Here is a 20,014-nt window from a genome sequence, read left to right on the forward strand (position 1 = left end):
GATAAAATCTAGGTGAAGCAAATAATGCTCTATATCTGGAGTCTGGACATGATTCAAGTTGTAGATAGATCATTTAGAAGATGTCTTGCACCTATACACAGTAGCATTTGTTCCGGAGTTTGCAACTGCTGGAGATGAAATAGGAGAGCTAAAATTGAAGATGAAAATGTTTCCTGAAAATATTGATTTTATAGAAACTCACCTTATGCCACTACCACATCTATAGATTCTAGACCCAACGTGATAAGCCTAAAAATCAAAATTATTTTCGTACTCTAGACAGTAACATTTTAGTAATTTAACCTATATGATGATATGATATATTACTAATAAAAAATAGGGCATGAATGTGGACCATAGTTTTGAGCAAGTTGTTCAAGTAAAACAAAAACCTTCTCACTCCACTCCACATTCTTGGTCTATACCCAAAAGATCAAACAACAGCAGTAGCAAATAATTCTCTAATCCAATCTTGGCAAAGCATAATATTGAACAAAATTGGTGAAGAGACGCCAAAGCTCAGATTATGATCAGGGTTATTGTAGATGTTTCCTAGCTTAATCTGTAATAAACGATGATCATGATTTATGAATACAACAACAACAACAACAACGCCTTATCCCACTAAGTGGGGTCGGCTACATGGATCAAATGCCGCCATAATGTTCTATCAAAGACCATATTTGGATCCAACTCATTGACCTCTAAATCTTTTCTAATGGTTTCTCTAATAGTTTTCTTAGGTCTTCCTCTACCTCTTTTAACCTGACTCTCCGCCATTTGATCTACTCTTCTTACCACGGCGTCTACGGGCCTTCTCTCTACATGTCCAAACCATCTAAGCCTATTTTCTACCAACTTTTCTACTATAGGTGCTACCCCCACTCTCTCTCTAATGATGTCATTCCTAATCCTATCATGTCTAGTCTTACCACTCATCCAACGCAACATCCTCATCTCCGCTACGCTTACTTTACTCTCGTGTTGGCTCTTAATCGCCCAACACTCCGTACCATACAACATTGCCGGTCTGACTGCTGTCCGATAGAACTTTCCTTTCAGCTTAAGTGGTACTTTCTTATCGCACAAAACACCTGAGGCTCTTCTCCATTTCAACCACCCAGCTTGAATACGATGATGTACATCAGCTTCTATTTCTCCGTCATTTTGTACTACGGACCCAAGATATCTAAACCGTGTAACTTGGGGTATGATATGATCTCCAACTTTCACCTCTAAGGTAGACCCACTTCTCCTTTTACTGAAGTTACATTCCATATATTCCGTCTTGTTTCTACTCAGGCGGAAACCGTACGCTTCTAAGGCTTGCCTCCAAGTCTCTAGCCTCCCGTTTAACTCCTCCCTCGACTCACCAAGCAAGACTACATCATCTGCAAAAAGCATACATCTCGGTGCTAACTCTTGGATGTGTTCCGTCAGTACATCCAAAACTAAAGTAAAAAGATAAGGACTTAGGGTTGACCCTTGGTGCAGTCCTATTGTTATGGGAAAATCTCCGGTATCCCCATCCTGCGTCCTCACACTAGTCGAAGCCCCCTCATACATATCCTGGATAGCTCTAATATAGGCAATCCTCACCCCTTTCTTCTCCAGGGCTTTCCACAAAATCTCTCTAGGTACTCTATCATACGCCTTCTCCAAATCAATGAAAACTAAGTGCAAGTCTTTTTTATCCGTCCGATATCGCTCCATCACGCGTCGAAGTAAGTAGATCGCTTCCATAGTCGACCTCCCAGGCATAAAACCAAATTGGTTATCCGTAACGTGAGTCTCTTTTCTTAGTCTTCGCTCAATTACCCTTTCCCATAACTTCATGGTATGACTCATTAGCTTAATTCCCCTATAATTCGCGCAATCTTGTATATCCCCCTTGTTCTTATAGATTGGAATTAAGGTGCTTCTTCTCCACTCGTCCGGCATTTTCTTCGTCCTCATAATCTCGTTGAAAAGTTTTGTGAGCCACCCAATTCCTCTATCGCCAAGACTTTTCCACACTTCAATAGGTATGTTGTCCGGCCCAACTGCCTTGCCATTACTCATCCTTTTCAACGCTTCTTTCACCTCGTGCTCCTGAATCCGGCGATAATAGTTATAGTTTCGGTCCTCCTCTCTGATGTCTAACCTGTTAGAGTCTGGTAAGATCTCATATCCTTCATTAAATAAGTTGTGGAAATACTTCTTCCATCTATCCTTAATATCTCTCTCTTGCACCAAAACTATACCCTCTTCATCCTTAATACACTTCACTTGGTCCAGGTCTCTTGTCTTTCGTTCTCGTCCCTTCGCAAGCTTGTATATAGATTTCTCCCCCTCCTTGGTACCTAAAGATTGGTATAATCCTTCAAATGCTTGAGTTCTCGCTTCGCTCACCGCCTTCTTAGCCTCTTTCCTAGCTATCTTATATTTATCCCAAGTTTCGGCATTTTTACACTTAGACCAATCTCTAAAACAATCTCTCTTGATCCGAACTTTACTCTGAACACTGTCATTCCACCACCAAGATTCTTTACCCCTAGGTCCAAAACCTCTAGATTCTCCCAATGTCTCTTTTGCCACCTTCTTAATCTCATGAGCCATCCTCTCCCACATATCATTAGCGCTTCCATGTGGTTGCCTGAAACCTCCCTCTAATATCTTGTGTTGGAATATCCTTTGTTTGTCACCCTTTAAATGCCACCACTTGATTCGCGGAGCCCCGCTACGGTCTCTTCTCTTTGCCCTCCTCTTAACCCTTACATCCATCACCATTACTCTATGTTGGGTAGTTAAGCCCTCTCCCGGTATGACTTTACAGTCTAAACAGATCTTCCTGTCTGTTTTCCTAATGAGAAAGAAATCGATCTGAGAACAAGAGGCCCCACTCTTGTAAGTGATGAGATGCTCCTCTCTTTTCCTAAAACACGTATTTGCTATTGTAAGATCAAAAGCCGATGAAAAATCTAAGATGGAATTTCCCTCCGCATTTACCTCCCCGAGACCATACCCCCCATGCACGCCCTCGAAACCTCTCGAAACCCTCCCTACATGCCCATTCAAATCCCCTCCTAGAAAAATCTTTTCTCCTAATGGAATATCCTGAATTAATCCTTCTAGCTCCTCCCAAAACTTTACTTTAAGGTGTTCTTCTAGTCCTACCTGAGGTGCATAAGCGCTAATTACGTTAAAGGTGTCTTGTTCCACTACACACTTTAAGGCTATAATCCGATCTCATATCCTTTTAACATCCACAATATCTTTCTTCCACTCCTTATCCACAATGATGCCTACCCCATTTCTCGATCTAACTTCACCCGTGTACCAAAGCTTAAATCCTGAACTATCTAATTCTCTCGCCTTTTTCCCCACCCACTTAGTTTCTTGTAGGCACATAAAGTTAATCCTCCTCCTAGTCATAGTGTCTACTACTTCCATAGATTTACCCGTAAGAGTACCTATATTCCAAGTTCCAAAACGAATCCTACTCTCATGAACTAGCTTCTTTACCCGCACCCGTTCACGAAGATGTGGGAACCCTTGCTTATTTTTCACTACATCCAGGCGGCGATGCAGCGGCCCTTGCTCATTTGACACTGTACTCGAGCCATACAGCGCGTTGCTTCCGGGCAACGACCTAGCATTCACACTATTTCGTATTTGGTCCATGTCATAGAGATTCGACAAAGTTTTACGTTGGCTGTCGAGGCCTAACACAACCCTCTCCATTTTACCCGGGCTTGGGACCGGCCTTGGCAGGATTATCATGATTTATGAATGCCAAAAAAAAAAAATATTACCTTTCTGTATCTGTAGGAGCGCTAAGAACAATATCTAGATGTTATAACGTGCATGTCCCGCGTTGGTAACTTTGATGGTAGGTTAAAGGACGTTGAAGGAGTTTGAAGAAGGAAATCATGGATTCTATATCGGAAAACTAATACAACTACTAACATTTACCTATTAAAAGAAAAGATGATATAACGTAAATACTGATCAATTATATAGCAAAAACTATGATTTCTATTAGCTATATGGATTGGGAAAACTGAAAAGTCTAAAAAATAGTGCAGGGGAGGCAGAGCTTCAGGATGTCTTGCAAGTCTCTCAAGTGGTTGGTTTTTAGCCTTTTATAAACTATGCGAAAAGTTGGGATTTGGTGACAAACTTCATGATGTCAATTGATCCCATAAAAATAGTTTTATAATTACTTTTTAACATTTTTTTATCAATATAATAAGATATTTGTAAATTTTTATCGATGCAACAGTTAATACTTAAAAAAAATATGATCGAACAAAAAACAACTCATCATTTGTTAAATATTGGTCAATACAAGGAGGAACAAAATCAAAGACACAGCGACTAGTCCAAGAAATAGCCGCTCTAGCAATGATATGATCAACCATATTTGCTTGACGCATAACAAACTTCTCAAAGTTGGAAGTCGAAAATAAACAAACGCCAAATACTAGCAACCAAAACATTAAACTCAGCCAAACCTTTCTGAGCTAGTAAGAACATTGTCAACAAGGACGAAATATTGTAGTCCCGTGTTGTAAGCCCATCGGATTGCTGACAGCAAACTAACTGCCTCACTCGTTCCGGACGAAACCAGCCCGAAAGCACCCCAGACAAACTCTCCTACCTCGTTCCGGATGCAACAGCCATAGCTTGGCATACCCAAGTTTGTATGAAAACTAGCACACATTGCACTTAAGAACTCCTAGAGACGGTTTCTGCCACTGAGTTCTGCTATCCCTGCAGCCCGCATTTGTAGCTGTTATTATTCTTGGACTCTTGTGCTGCAAACCATTCCTCCCACACATATTGCACCCTGTTACATACAAATCTGCTCGGCATTACTCCTGTGTTGATTCCAAACACTATCATTTATGTTCTGCCATATGGCCAGATAAGCATCAAGACATGGGCTGAGATGGACTCCTCCCTACTAGAATAGACATCAAGTAAAACAGCCGCCAGAGATGAAAAAAACAGGCTTCGATCAATAACCACCAACCTTAAACCTGTGATATCCCAAGAAAGAATACCGGTAATGCACTGGAAAAGGAAATGCCAATCACTCTCTACTGGATGAACACAGAACGTGCCGCTCAATCAACCTTTGTCGAGTTGGAAGACAACTAATACAAATTCTCTAAATTAATTTATTTTTTAAAAATTAAAACTTGAAGAGTTTGCTTTTAATATTTTGATTTCTTTTACTAGTAAGTATGCTTTCGTTTATATTTCATAGGTATGCTCATACAATCAACTGATCAAGGGCATCAATCGTAGCTGTAAGCTCAACAGATATATGATAAAAGATGATCGCCTGCCTCCAAATCCATCATGAGTTATTCTGCTAAAATAAAAAAATCAAACGGTCAACAAGAGCCAAGTGTATGCAATCACATACAACTTAATTCATTTAAATCATGTATGCAGCTAGTAAATAGAGGGGTAACCTTGGCGCAACTGGTAAAGTTGTTGTCATGTGACCGTAAGGTCACGGGTTCAAGTCCTGGAAACAGCCTCTTGTGTAAAAACAGGGTAAGGCTGCGTACAATACACCAAATGGTGGGACCCCTTCCCGGACCCTGCATATGCGGGAGCTTCAGTGCACCGGGTTGCCCTTTTTTTTTATGCAGCTAGTAAATAATATCTGCAGACTCAGATAAGTTAAACATTTCCAAATTATTGCAACCAAAACTTCATGCTGCCCCTTTTACTTGTATCCAATGTTGCCTTTTACTTTATCACATTTTACTTATTGTATCGAAAATAAATTAATAAAAAGGATAATCGTTCAATAATGTTATATCGAAAATAAATTAACAAATCAAAATCATAAATACTCATAAGCTAGCTTACTTGTTTTCATCCAGACTTCAGCTAACAGCATAAATACTCTGATAGCAACTTGGATATTACAGAGTGCTCAAGTCTCGGATCAAGTAATCAGGAATGCTCGGTGAAGCATTTAAGTGATTTGGTTCTTCCCCCTCAATAGCTGTATAAGGTTCAGTTCTCCGAATGCGTAAATACTTATTTAGAATGTGTAGTTGAGCTTAACACAACCCCACAAAACCGGCTTCCTCTTTGAGTCCGGATTTGTGAAGAAAATCCACCATTGCACCTACAAGTCCCCGTTTGCCCTCTCTATCCTCTGAATGCATCAGGTCCAAGAATTTTCTTGCATGATCCCTCACATTTTGACCATCGGCATTGACTGTAAAAATACATGAGCAGGACGGCCACTGAATTAGATCACAGCAAAATCCCATATCATACTTTGATTGTGCCTCTGTACAACAGCTGAGAAGCAAAGTATAAGTCTGCAAAGAAGGACTTAGGCCGAGTGCTACCATGCTTTGGAGAAATTATACGCATCTGGCAATCGATGCACCCTAAGAAATGCACTGGGAAGAGAAGTTCAAGTTGGTACATTTCGAAGCAAACCTGCACTGAGCATTGCCCCGTAGCATTCCCAAGCCTTCTCAACATTACTAGCCTTTCCCCATAGGTCTACCAGAAGACTGCTTCTGCTTCCTCAAGATACCCACAGTGACCAAGCACCTCCATTACAATGCTATACGTAACTTTGCCGGGTCTAATCCTGCATTCTGCATGTCACAGTATAGTTTCAATGCTGCCTCATAATTCCTTGCTTTAGCTTGCAAAACAATCATGATATTGTAGGTGACAATATTAGGAACACAACCCTGATCAACCATTTCACAAAATCGTCTGTCAGCAGCAGCTAAATTACCAGATTTTCCCAAACAGTTGATCATCACACTGTAAGTAAACGTGTCAGGAGATAAGCCAACTTGTTGCATTCTTTCATACATGGACATGGCCACATCAAGATATCCAGCTTTTGCACGGATATCGATGAGTGTGCAGTAAGTGACACGATCAGGCTCACATCGCTTTCTCCTGCATTTGATTGAAGACATTCAGTGCTTCCTTTGCATAGTTTGGGCGGTCATAGCTGTGAATTACGCGATTATATGTAACAACATTAGGAAAGTTTATCATACCGTCGGTTTGGCCGCCTTCAGAAAGCGAGGTGAGTTATCGGACGCAATCTTAGATTGAGACAACTTAGACTTCAAGCATGTCGTCATCTGATATATCATCATCATCATCATCAAGTTCCATACCTTTCGGCAATCCTCGGATAACGTACTTGCATGTTAAACTATTTGGAACAAACCCTATCTTGACCAGCTTATCTTGAAGCTCCATCAACTCAGCCACATTACCAACCTCACAGAAAACATTAACAATTGCATTGTAGCTTTCGGTATCGTAGACTTGAAACTCCTTGGCAGAGAATTTCAATAATGATACAGCTTTGTCAACGTCGTTTTCTTCACAATATCCATTTATTAGTGCCCTCTTTATTTCTAAATCAGGTACAGCACCCAAACTAACCATTTCCTCCAACAAGCTTTCAGCTTCTGAAGTCCTCTTTACTCTACACAAGCAGTTTATGATAGCTTTATAGGTAGTGAGATTTAGTTTCATACTCTTTTTTGCCATCTCAGATTTCAAAATCAATGCCTCTTCCACATTATTGACCGAACATAGAGACTCTGCTAGTTTAATGTAAGTGCTCATTTCAGGCACATAGTCTCCATCTTGAGATATCCTTATCAGAAAACTTCGAGCCGCAAACGGCCTACCTTCTTTACACAACGCAACTAAGAGATAATCATATAAATCTTTAGGAATCTTAACTCCAAATTTCTGAAGTTCTGCAACCAAATTCAACGCCAACAAAAGCTTTCCCTCCCTTGCATATCCTTGAAAAACAATCCTACAGGTAACATTGTCCGGACGAATCCCAATTACTATCATTTCATGCAATAGTGATCTACACATCTGCATCTTCCCACCTTCTTTACAATAACCAGATACAAGTGTATTATACGACACAACATCCGGATCAATTCCTCTTTGAACCATCTGATTAAAAAGTTGATGAGCCTCCATAATCTTCCCTTCTTTACACAGACCGTTCATCAACGCACCATACGAAATCAAATTACGAACCACACCTCTAATGCACATAATCTTATACAAATAAAACGCATCCTCCAACCTTCGCTTCTTACAATAACCATTAATCAATGTGTTATACGTAACCAAATCCGGTTCAAATCCTTCTTCCTCCATCTCTCAAGAAATCCATTCACCTTATCACTATCTCCCTCTCTACACAAAACATGCGTCATAATATTAAAAGTATAACCATTTCTATGTATTCCAAGCCTCCCCATTTCTTCATACACTTCCCAACATTCACCAATATAATTAATCTTAGACAAACCATTCAACAAACAATTACAAGCAACAGCATTAGGAACAAAACAACCTTCAACATTCTTCCAAAAAGTCTCTACACCCTTCTCAACCATACCTAATTTCACATAAACCTTAATAAGCATATCAAATATCACAGGATTCCAATTACAATCCTCAGTACAAACAATCAAACACTTATAAACATCATCACTCGAAACAACATTCACCTTGTTCAATTGTATCAATTCACACAACAATTTCATGGCTTGATCAAAAACTTGATTCCAACCAAGTATATGAACAATTAAACAATAATTCTGCAAACTAAGTGTGACCCTTAAATCATTTTTAACCCAATTGAAAAATATGAGTGCTGATGAAGCATCAGATTGTGATCTAATCAAAACCCTAGAACTTTCATGGGTACCCAGATGAGGGAGAATTGTTTTGAATTGGGTTTGAAAATGAAAAAGATGGAAACTTTTTTGTTTGAGGGTTGTTGAAATGAGGTATACAATGTTTTTAGGGTTTTGGGTCGGTGGGAGAAGATTGTAAAATGGACTTGTGATCGGGTTTACAATAAGAGAAGAAGAAGTAGAAGAAGATGATGATGAAGAAAATGATGAATATTTTGTGAAAATTGAATGAGAAAGAGAATGGATTGAATTTGAGATTCGAGGAATAGTGAAAGCTTTCATCGCCGGTGACCACGCACGGCGGCGATGAGCTTGCATGGCGGCAGAGTGAAGAATGCAAGTGTGTTCTGTGTCAAAATTCAGAAGTGTTTTGTTTGATAAAATTGAAAAGAAGAAATATTTCAATTTTTTTTTGTAAAATAAAATAAAATAATCTGTGTTTGATTATGTTTATTTTCAAACAAAAATGAATATATTTTTTCATTTTTTAAATGTTTTAAAACGATTTAATTTATATACTCCCTCCGTCCCCTTAATTTAACCACCATTTGATTTTATTTTTGTTCCTAAATGTAACCCCCTTTTCAAATTACTAGATGCATTTATTACTTTTTTCCTAAACATATCCATAATTAATACTAATAACTTGTTTTCAAATATGAATAGTCAAATTTAATACACATACAAACAAAAGACAATTTGGTAATATTAATACACAAAACAGACACATTAATTACACTGACAACTTTTATTAAGAAATGTGAAAAATGCAAAGGGAGGTTACATTAAGGGACGGAGGGAGTACATTGTATAAAGAATCTTGTTAATCATAAATGTCATCTCTATTGATAAAAAGTTTATTTTATCATTAAAGATATTTGATATTTCTTTTATGGAAATCGCTAAGTATCGCGGTTATTGTCTTGAGATTTTCACGGGATAACATGAAATCAATATTTGCTCTAAATTATGCCCCACCACCTCTCTTGATTTACGGAAATGAAGAAATTTAATTGAACAATTGATCATCGCTAGTCATTCAAAATGATATCTTTCGCTAGAAATAACATTGCTCTTCATTTATTTAATAGATTTTATTTTTTTGATGAATTGGACTCTGAAGCTCATTGGAGTCAGAGCAAACTTCAAGTCGCAACAAAAACTAATTGATCATCAATTAAAAAGATTCTCATATCGACAACGGAGATTTGAACGCACAACTATATGGATGAGTCATCTTCTTACAAGCTAAATCAACATTCATTGATAGATGTTTGAGATTTCTCGTAACACTTTTAAATTTGCACATATTATCATGATGTTATAATGTAATTTTTTTTTTTAACTTACGATGCGTAAAAGTTAAACTCAATTTCAAAATCAAATTGCAAATGAAGTAAACTATCAAATAACGTTTATATGGTAAATTGAAATACGTTTTAATATGTTTTGTCGCAAGTAAATATCACTCGATGATTTTATTCATTGTAAAAGAAAATTTTAGTTTTTAAATTTCAATTTATTATTTTTTTGAAAGATAATTTCAATTCTTATAAGAAGTAGTTTTTAGCTTTTTTTTTTTTTGATAGATAGAATTAGCTTTTTTATTTAAATAGTACTCCTGTTTTGCTACTTCATAAAATTGAGAGACGGCATTTAATGATTCTTCCAATTTAGAAGTTCACTTCCACATTTTGTGTTCTTCATTACAGTGTTTGTATTTTATATTAAAAACACGATGTAATTTGTATCCATTTATTATCATATTTCATTACATAGTTAAATATGAAGATGTTTTCAAAAATAGTATTAAAAGATAACTTTTAATATAATGAATGTACAATTTCCAAGAAAAGTTTCTATGTTTAGTTTTTAAACTTATGTTCCAAGGGCACAAGTTAACATTTCCTTTAAAATAAATGAATTGTCTTACTAAGGAAACGTTTCCTGAAAGAAGAAGAAAAAAAACAAACATATTTTCTCCCTCATTTTGTGTTTTCACTGGAAATGAAAACAGAAAACCACTGCTTCCTCAAAGTGCATACAATGATTTTTTTTACTATCACGTATCATGATAAAATTAGAAATTAAATGTCGTGGTTTACTATAACCCCGAATGCATTTCAAAGCAGTAATCAAACTTCATGATACATACTGCGGCTGAATATCGAAGGTCATGCTCGAGCATAATTTAAAGAGCACAAGATCAAAATACATAAGAATTAACTAACATTCACCTCAGCTAGCAATGCAACCAAAATTTGTCGGACAATTGAATTTGAGAACCTAGCGAATGAAATAGACTTCAACCCAAACTCTGGTTCACCTACCTCTCAAGAAGCATAACAATGTGGAGTATGTGGAAAAAGATCAACAGCCATGGCTTTTATGGGTTTGAAGGCCTCCGAAATGGGCGTAGACTTCTTCCTATGCCGGGCTAGACCAGCACTACTCAGCCTCTGAGTCTATGAAGTCTTACAAAAGTGGTAGACAACTAGACTAGAAAAGAAAAATGCATAGAAACTATCATGTTTTAGACAACGTGCTACTAGTGTTATGGTAGTAATCACTAGCATAATGAAGAAACTAGTCTATAGTGCGATTCTTACATTTGGATATAGTCCAGCACGGGGAGGATCAACAATAGCAACAACATTTTAAAACTGCTGCATGGAAGTATTCCCATTTTCAGGAGTGCTATCCTTTGGAACCTCGTTTTCAATTTCTAAATTGTTATTTTCAGAGTAAGACGTGTTTTCACCAGTTCCGGGATCTGGGCAGGTACTATTTTCAGGAATGACACAAACACTTCCACAGGTACTAGGCAGTCAAAATCAATTCTAAAACATACACACACATATCAACTATGGAGGCCAAAATAAACTATTCAAAATCAATTATTTGCCTCTAATTTCAATTTTGGTTTATCCAATAGTTAAACCAAACACTATGTTCAAAGTGAGAGAAAAAAAACAGAAACTCTGAGACACGTTTACTTGTTCATTGAGAAAATTCCTCAAATTTAATCATGGCAACAACAAAATGACACACTAAAACTTAAAACCTATAAAATAAATAATGTGTTTGGAATTGCGATTCAGTTACTGAATTCACCAAATACCCAGCAGGGATGAAGTGATAATATTAGCTTGTGAAAAGAAAAAGGCTGACCCCATGAAACAAGGATACTGACTGCCTAACGTAGCCTTTACTTTTTGCCCTCCCGGTGAAAAGAGGAATCACTTTACCAAAGAAAAGATGGGGACCATATACCATAACACAAATTAATTGCCGGCCTAAAACAATGAAATATTAACAGTATCCTCACAAACTATCACTTTCAAGTTTCAATCTAAACAGATATAATACAACTTTAAAAGGAAAATAAAGTTGTTCAATGTTCTTGCAGAGAGACATGACAATCATGAACTAAACCAATAGTAAATTGTTTGCCTCACCAAGATGATGAGAAAATATTACATAATTGTGGAAAACATCCTTAAACTCCTTGCAGTGAATTTATTTTCAGACTGCAAACATTTTTGTTAGAGTCATTTATTTTCACTGACTGCAAACATTTGCCTCACCAAGTGCTGCTTTGGCAGATATTCTCTCAGCAGGATTGTACTTATGCAGCATTTTCTGCAGGTACACAAGTGAATACTTAGCACCGAAATGTACTTAGTTCAGATAACTAGTGAAAATAACATATACTGATATACACGGTGTATCAACGAATGATTATCGTCTTCTAAACTGACATTGATTAAGTAGGGAAAAGCAACATTGAGGTAAAAAAAAACAGAACACTCATGTCTCAGTCATAACCATATTATCATCGTTTAATTAAAATGCAATTGTTATGGCTCACAATACTATATTATATCACTCTTGTCAATATAAGAGTGCACAAAATCGTTTTATTATATCAATATTTATCTCCTTTTAGTTTTAGTGAGTGGGAGAAGTACAACTAATATAAACACTAAAAACAGATGCACAAATCAGTGTCATAAATTACCAACTGATATCAATATATAAATATAAGCAATCAAGTTTTCCTACCTCAACTAACAAAAGAAAATCATAGATAGCTGTTCTGTTTAATCTTTTTCACCTATTAAGCTACTTAGTTGCAAAGAAAAACATTGCTATAGGTTCCTGCATTTTGTTGCTTCAAATAGCATTGTTTCTGGTGTCTGTAAATATCAGTTTTAAACGGCATTTGCATTGAAACAGTCAGCCAGTGATATCAAAATAGAGTAAAACAACAAAAGACAGCTAAGTCTACCTTCAAATATAAAACATTTTTTTCACATTTTCTTTCAATTCAGGAAGTGCATCAGAGTCAACTTGCCAATATGACCTTGCTCGGGATGCCGCCAAATGAGCATAATGAATAGGTGGCACTGCAAAGAAAGCACAAAAACAAATTGTTAACGCAGCATAAATAACACACAATATAAGTTTTTCAAAAAAAAAAAAAAAAAAACTCACCAATGGAAATAGAACTAGTGCATCTGGCAGAGCTGCAGGAAAAAAAATTAAAACAATAACACATTTAATTTCCTCTTTAAATGACTAATAAGTTTGAAGGTTGAGATCAAATACTTACGTATGACACAGGTCATTGGTAAGACACTGAATTTCATCAGCACTAAAATCATTTTCATTACACAACACGGTGTAATGAGCTGGGCGAACAGTACCCTGCAAATCTCATTAACAACAGAAATAAGAAATGTGCACACACAACCCGTGCTCCCTGTTGTTAGTTTTAAATCATTATACCAACAAAACAAAAAAAGCAAAAAGTTCACCTTATTTGCAGTATGGCTGCAAAGATAGAAATCAAAATATTGTGGACGGCATATATCTGAATCTACAACAGTACCTGCAATATTTTTAAGAACCGTTTCAAAGTTGTGACTCAAAATTAAATCGAACTAAATAAAAACAAATATTTTGAAAACACACCAGGTAAGACATTCCTATCTGCACCAAAAAAACCACGGTCAGATACTCCTTCACAACTGAACAGCCTAGTGTGGTGACGTTTTTGAACCACCAAAAATGTTATCAGAGGCTTATACCCCGGGCAAATTGAATCACAGGCCTGTTGTCAGCACGATTAAAATAAAATTGAACAACAACAACCAAGCCTTTTCCCACTAAGTGGGGTCGGCTAAAATTAAATTCAATGAAGCTAATAAAAGCACTTACTCTCTTTATTGCCTTGATCTCCTTTGCTATGACATCCGAAAATTCTGAGTTTCCAACACCATCTCTGTAAAAAATGATGCGCTCGGGCTTCTGGTTCTCATTTGCTGCAATGAAGGACATCAGAAGTTCCCTAAACATAAAATTAAATAGAATGTGAGAATACTGAAAAGAAAAAGGAAAAAAATACTGAAACAAATACTTCAGTATTCTTTTAAAACATTACATAAAAGTTAAAAACAAATACTTGATCATATACTGAAGTTCTAATATAATTTCCTGGCCCGCTTTTTGGGCACGAACCACGCCAGCATACTGCACGATATCAGGCCAATCTTGAGATGCTACGACCTACAAATTCAAACACATGAACATCACTTTGACCTTGAATTGCTTTCAGTAAAATCCAATTGAAAAGAAAAACATACTGAAGCAATTGAAGGTGATGAGTGCTTCTTATAGTGGGTCACATCTGAGCCAAATATAATTGTACGCTTTGAGCTGATGCCCGGAATTTCTTCTAAGTGGGCCCGAGCAAGCACATAACTCTTTCCCCCAACCTTTGCATTTATTTGGCACGCCATGCTCTCCAAGTAGTGCCTTCCCGGCAAAGGTAATCGACCTCTGTTTTCGAGTACCGCGTGCAAGGTTTTGCTTTTAATGCACTGGGAAGTAATACCCAGTTCAGTCTCGCAAACGCGTTTCAATTCACCTGCATATTAAATAATCACATCAGTTGCAGACACCAGCCCCACTACAGAGGAAAAAGCAAAAAGTATGTGTATGAGGCTATGAGCATACCATAAACAGACACGTGACTATCCGGTAAAATAGCAACAAGCAGGTCTAGCTTCTTTCCAATCCACTGAAATTCACCATGGAGCCTTTGCAACTCTTCTCCCACTTTGTCCGGATCAGCAACAAAAGGTGGAAACATTGGTTTATCTCTAAAATTCTGATTTTAACAAATATTAATAAATAAATCTCAATAGATCCAAACACACACACACACACACACACACACACACACACACGCGCGCGCGCGCGCGCACACATACCATTCCTAGTTTCTGGCATGTTTTGACCAGTTCATCACAGAAATCCGATGCACGTATAGCAGTAACTTTTGAAAAAATAATGCAAAACCATTTTTGCACTGATCCGGCATCGTATAATCTCTGAAAGCCAACACAAAAATACCTTAAAATAAAATACTTCAGATATTGAACATCCTATATTTAATTACCTATATAATTTCAAATAACTGTAAATATTTACCAGCAGATACTGGGATAAAAATACCTTTCCGTCCATGGTCCATTTACCAGACTCGGGATAATTAGTTTGGTTATCACCAAACATCAGCTGTATATGAAGCCGTGAATCAATCACTATAAAAAAAATAATCAGTGTAAAAATAAAATTTCAATTACATGGACGATAAGAGATAAAGTACCGCAGGCCCTGGAAGCAAGCGAGCATGAACACGAGCAAACGAATCACTGACCGTGATTCCAAACTCTCGAGCATGAGGATCATTGCCATATGAACTTTCTTTTACTGCCTGAACACAGTAAACAGATGATGTGTGAATTATTGAATAACAGAACACTGATATTCAAAACAAGTGAAGTTTTAAAATTTCAGTTTCGTTCTAGTGAACTTTTATATGCAACAAAAATACGCACAAGAAAGAAATAGTGACAGTATGTAACCAGAAATTTGCTCACATTGGCTATAGTTATCTGCCTTAAATTGGGAGGCTGCATCTTCATGTCCGAAACTGATAAAACTTCATGCTTTTCTGCTTGACGGCCCTGTTGGCCCTCCACAATGCTGCATAACTCCATTGGGAGGAGTAGCGGAATACGCCGTTTATCTACCGCTATCAGACAGGGAAGTCGTGTATAACTGAGCTCAGCATTATGAACGGTCTTGTAATACAAAGGAATGGTCTTTTCTTTGTCGTTGTGAAATCTACAAGTTATAAAGTACAAAGTTTGAGATTATCTACTTCCATATTCACGTATAAAAGAAAAATTGCATTGCTACTTACGTGATCTCATCAGCAGGGCGTGATGAAAGACCAAGTACAAAGAATAGTTTGCTAGAGACTTCTCCATAACTGGCTCTTATCAATTTATTTTTGAGGAGATCATTGATCTGTCAATTATAAAGTTTATAGTTAATAAAATTCCGACACAGTGCATGAGAGAGAGAGAGAGAGAGAGAGAGTGAGTATGTAAGTAAATTACCTTCAAATAAGTATCATTATCCAAATCCTCATTTGACAAAGTTTTTCCTAAAAATGAACTGAGCACAGCTATCAGAGGCCCATCACTCAAGAATCCAAAAGTGCACTTGTCTGCATCAATACAATCAGTCAATCAGTGGAGAAAATGTTGGTTCAGGTCATGACCGCAATTTGAAAATATTAAACAAGCCACGTTTCAAAAAAAAATTAAAACTTACCCACATTGAGAGAGAGTCCCATCTGAGTATGATGAATACTCTGAAAGAAACCAGAAAAGAATTTCACTCCTGGTATCTCCATCCGAGGGGCCTTGTTATAAGAGTAAAAAGCGCGGTCTTGCCTTTGATACCTAGACCAGTTAAAAACAAATGTTAAAAACACTCAGAGATAGCTGTAACAAAATATGAGAAGGGAAAAAACTGAATAAGTTGTTCATTGTGACCTTGTGTCTTGGTAATGCCCTTGGTGTAAGACAAGATTCAAACCCTGCAAAATTGGGTCTGGTAAGTCCACATTCTCCACATCCGCTTTCAAGCTCTTTAGAAGAGCACTAAAGCACCGAAACTCCTCACAGTATTTTACAAAAACTGAGTACTCTTTTATCGAGCTGTAGAAAAACAAATTTTAAAAAAGTAAGTCATAAGGTTGAATAAATTTTTAAAATGCACAAATGGTAAACAAACCTTTGTTGTGTACCATCACTTTCAATCAAATAAGGCATCTGAAATTTCTTATAGCTGAATGAAAGCTCTCCATTGGTGATTATAGTCTTAAACCTACTGTCAAAAGCCACATGTTTTTCGAACTTATTCTTGTGGACCAATCGACTCATAAGAGCCTGCTTATGAGAGTGAGGCGCATCTGGTTCGAATGTGACATTATATTTGTGTAAATCTGTGTTATTCAGATCAACCTTGAAATGATTAGAACAAAGAAGGAACGGCTTGCCAACCGTTCCTACTTCGTTTGGTGGAGGTCTTGTCATGCTGCATAATCCAAAAATATAATCAGCATTTAAAATCAAACAATAACAAAACTTCATAATCACTATTCTTAGCTTCTAAATTCTTGAGTTTTATTTGTGTAATTATAAAGATCAAAATCACAATTTTGACGTCCAACATACTTCCCAATTTCAAACATGACAAAACTAGGAAAGATAAGCATCAGTAGCCTCACTCAAAAGTCAAAACAACAATTCCCCCCTACTATTGCTATAATTGTGATTTACTGATGGTCCAACTCTGATTAAATGTGGGTGAAGTTCAAAATAGCATCTCACTGAATAAATTGTTTAAGCCATAACATTTAGCATATATCATAGTAAAAAAGCAACTTATCAGTGAAAAACACACAAAAAGCAACTTATCAGTGAAAAACACACAAAATAAGAACCAAAAGATGCATTTCTAACATCTTTTAATGTGATAGTAATCACATTACAGTGATTGGATAATGTAATTACTATGCTTTGATTACAACTGTGTAGCATAGTAATTTACAGTTAATCTTGATTTCATATGTATCTCACTGAATAAATTACTATTCAGTTATGAAATCACATTACTGGAGTAATCACTGTATGTATGAAATTAACATTAGTAAATTAAGGACGAAGATGCATACAACAACTGTGTAGCATATACAACTGTGTAGCATAGTAATTTATTCAGTGAGATACATATGAAATCGACATTAACTGTAACCATATCGAATCAGTTTTTCATAACCTGATAAATCAAAGCATTTGAAATTGAAACTCAACATTAAACATATGGAATCGGTTTTTCATAACATTGAAACTCAACATATAGTATCTCATATTAACTGTAAACATATGGAATCAGTTTTTCATAACATGAGAAATCAAAGCATTTGAAATCAAAAGCTCAACATATAGTATCTCATATGAAATCGACATTAACTGTAAACATATCGAATCAGTTTTTCATAACTTGAGAAATCAAAGCATTTGAAATTGAAACTCAACATTAAACATATGGAATCGGTTTTTCATAATATGAGAAATCAAAGCATTTGAAATTGAAACTCAACATATAGTATCTCATATGAAATCAACATAACATCTCATATGAAATCGGTTTATATGAAATCAACAATTGTAATCTTAGCTTAATCACATTACTGGAGTAATCACTGTAATTTGTTTGAATCGCTTTCATGATAACATAGAAATCAAAGAAGTCAAAATTGAAGTTAACTTCAATATTCAACAAAGAAACCGTGAAAATCGAAACTCACCTCAAAATTTTGTTTGAATCGCTTTCAAGAGAAGAAACGAGTTCAGCTTCCAAGAGAAGAAATCTTCAGAGTCGGTGACTTGACTTTTCAAATGACTTGGAGAAGAAATGAGGGAAATGAGAATTTTGAAATTGTTGGTGTTTGCGTTTTGTGTGAGTGATTTTGATCTAACCGTTTCCTTTTATTTCCTTTGGAGGGAAAATAAAAAATAAATAAAAAGGAAAAAAATGCTCAAACCCGTGAACACCGTCCAACCTGCCCGTCCAAACTGACCCGGACCCGACGGATTCCTCTTTTGCACCTTCACAATCCAATAAACAACCACTACCAAAATCAATGATATGATGTGATTCCAAAAAACAACCACTACCATAATCATTGATTTGCTTCCAAAATGTTTCATTGAAAAACTCCATAACAAACTCATTCCTTATCCCTTCCACCTCTTCCTTTAAACCCACCACCTCCTCACCTCCTCACCTCCTCCTTTTTGTGTCTGTTTGTGTGTTTGTGTGTGTGTGTTGTGTGGCAGTTTCAATGCATTTTGTTACTTAAAATAGTGTTGTTAAAATAATGACATTAACTCTTTTTTTTGTGTAGGGAATGAAATGTTAGTAAATACTTATGAGATAATATTACAATAAATAAGTATATTGAAGAACTAATATGGTCATATTAACAAGACATTTTAACATGAGGGACTATTTTGACTGATATAATGTACAAGCAAAGACTATTTTAAAATTTTGATACATTGAAAACGATTATGACTACTTGTTACATATTCAAAGAGCTAAAGCTAATAAAATAACTATTGCCCAAAAAATATTGTTTGTTCCCTGCAAATATAGACCATTTGAATTTTCGTCCCTGAAGTTACTAATCCTGCAATCTGCCACTGCAAATATTAATCATTTGACTTTTGGTCCTAATTAGGTTTTTTTTGCTGAGGTGGGCTGTCATTAGCGATGTGGTGCCCATGTGGCAAGTGTTGATTGGGCAAGGTGGTTGGCTTAAATAAGTCTTTCGTCCCTGCAAATATAGGTCATTTAAATTTTCATCCCTGAAGTTATTAATCAGATGTAATTAGGACCATCTTTCAAATGATTAACATTTGCAGTGGCAGATTGGAAGAATTAGTAACTTCATGGACGAAAATTCAAATGACTTATATTTGCAGGGACAAAAGACCTATTTAAGCCTTAAATAATTTATGTATCTAGTCTAGAAATCCATACCAGATACATAAATTATTCAATAGTTGTTTCTTGTAAAAAGGACCGGAGGGAGTACCATTTATATACAAATGCATTCAATGTCACTTTTCATTTGAAAGAGCATTATTCTATCCGTTTTAAAATGAGTGTGGTTTAAGTGGGATAAAGTGGTCAAATACCATCACAATTATGATAAAATAGTCTTACTATGTTTTAATTATGGGTTTGTCTAACATGTGCAAACTTGCACATGATAAGAATATTAAAAGTAGCAACTTTTTATTGAAAACCACAATTATTTATTAAAAAGTTATATATCTAATATAAAATGG

General features: G+C 36.2%; 2 protein-coding genes and 2 pseudogenes across 3 annotated transcripts; all 4 read right to left on the reverse strand.

The window, feature by feature from the left end:
* Positions 1-3,228: 3,228 nt before the first annotated feature.
* LOC146911882 (uncharacterized) lies at positions 3,229-3,723 on the reverse strand. The gene has a single exon (XM_085717906.1). The coding sequence runs from the start codon at positions 3,721-3,723 to the stop codon at positions 3,229-3,231; it is 495 nt and encodes a 164-aa protein (XP_085574032.1).
* A 2,206-nt stretch (positions 3,724-5,929) lies between these two features.
* LOC146911883 (uncharacterized) lies at positions 5,930-7,087 on the reverse strand (annotated as a pseudogene).
* On the reverse strand, positions 6,802-9,071 carry LOC146911884 (uncharacterized; annotated as a pseudogene). The gene is made up of 2 exons (XR_015014796.1): positions 7,044-9,071; positions 6,802-6,939 (listed from the first exon to the last, which is right to left on the reverse strand). The product of XR_015014796.1 is annotated as an uncharacterized LOC146911884 (transcript).
* Positions 9,072-12,170: 3,099 nt separating this feature from the next.
* Positions 12,171-19,006, reverse strand: LOC146911885 (protein argonaute 10-like). Its single transcript, XM_085716713.1, has 20 exons — positions 18,466-19,006; positions 16,887-17,189; positions 16,646-16,810; positions 16,422-16,552; positions 16,205-16,314; positions 16,006-16,112; positions 15,680-15,926; positions 15,406-15,513; positions 15,252-15,314; positions 15,008-15,127; positions 14,751-14,904; positions 14,378-14,661; positions 14,197-14,300; positions 13,953-14,082; positions 13,707-13,845; positions 13,550-13,623; positions 13,345-13,439; positions 13,227-13,258; positions 13,021-13,138; positions 12,171-12,371 (listed from the first exon to the last, which is right to left on the reverse strand). The coding sequence occupies exons 2-19, from the start codon at positions 17,186-17,188 to the stop codon at positions 13,023-13,025; spliced, it is 2,481 nt and encodes an 826-aa protein (XP_085572839.1). The 5' UTR covers position 17,189; positions 18,466-19,006; the 3' UTR covers positions 12,171-12,371; positions 13,021-13,022.
* Between the last annotated feature and the right edge of the window lie 1,008 nt (positions 19,007-20,014).

The sequence above is a fragment of the Medicago sativa genome, chromosome 6 (genome assembly GCF_051527215.1).
Source record: "Medicago sativa cultivar Bolivia chromosome 6, Bolivia_mono, whole genome shotgun sequence".
In the NCBI taxonomy this organism is placed as follows: domain Eukaryota; kingdom Viridiplantae; phylum Streptophyta; class Magnoliopsida; order Fabales; family Fabaceae; genus Medicago; species Medicago sativa.

Excerpts from the sequence above, each read along its gene's own strand:
- LOC146911882 (XM_085717906.1), bottom strand. The coding sequence starts at position 3,723 with ATGGAGAGGGTTGTGTTAGGCCTCGACAGCCAACGTAAAACTTTGTCG.
- LOC146911885 (XM_085716713.1), bottom strand. The coding sequence starts at position 17,188 with ATGACAAGACCTCCACCAAACGAAGTAGGAACGGTTGGCAAGCCGTTC. Across the intron at positions 14,301-14,377 it reads CATCACCTTCAATTGCTTCA|GTCGTAGCATCTCAAGATTG; the intron begins GTATGTTTTTCT and ends TTGAATTTGTAG. Across the intron at positions 13,846-13,952 it reads AGATCAAGGCAATAAAGAGA|GCCTGTGATTCAATTTGCCC; the intron begins GTAAGTGCTTTT and ends TGCTGACAACAG.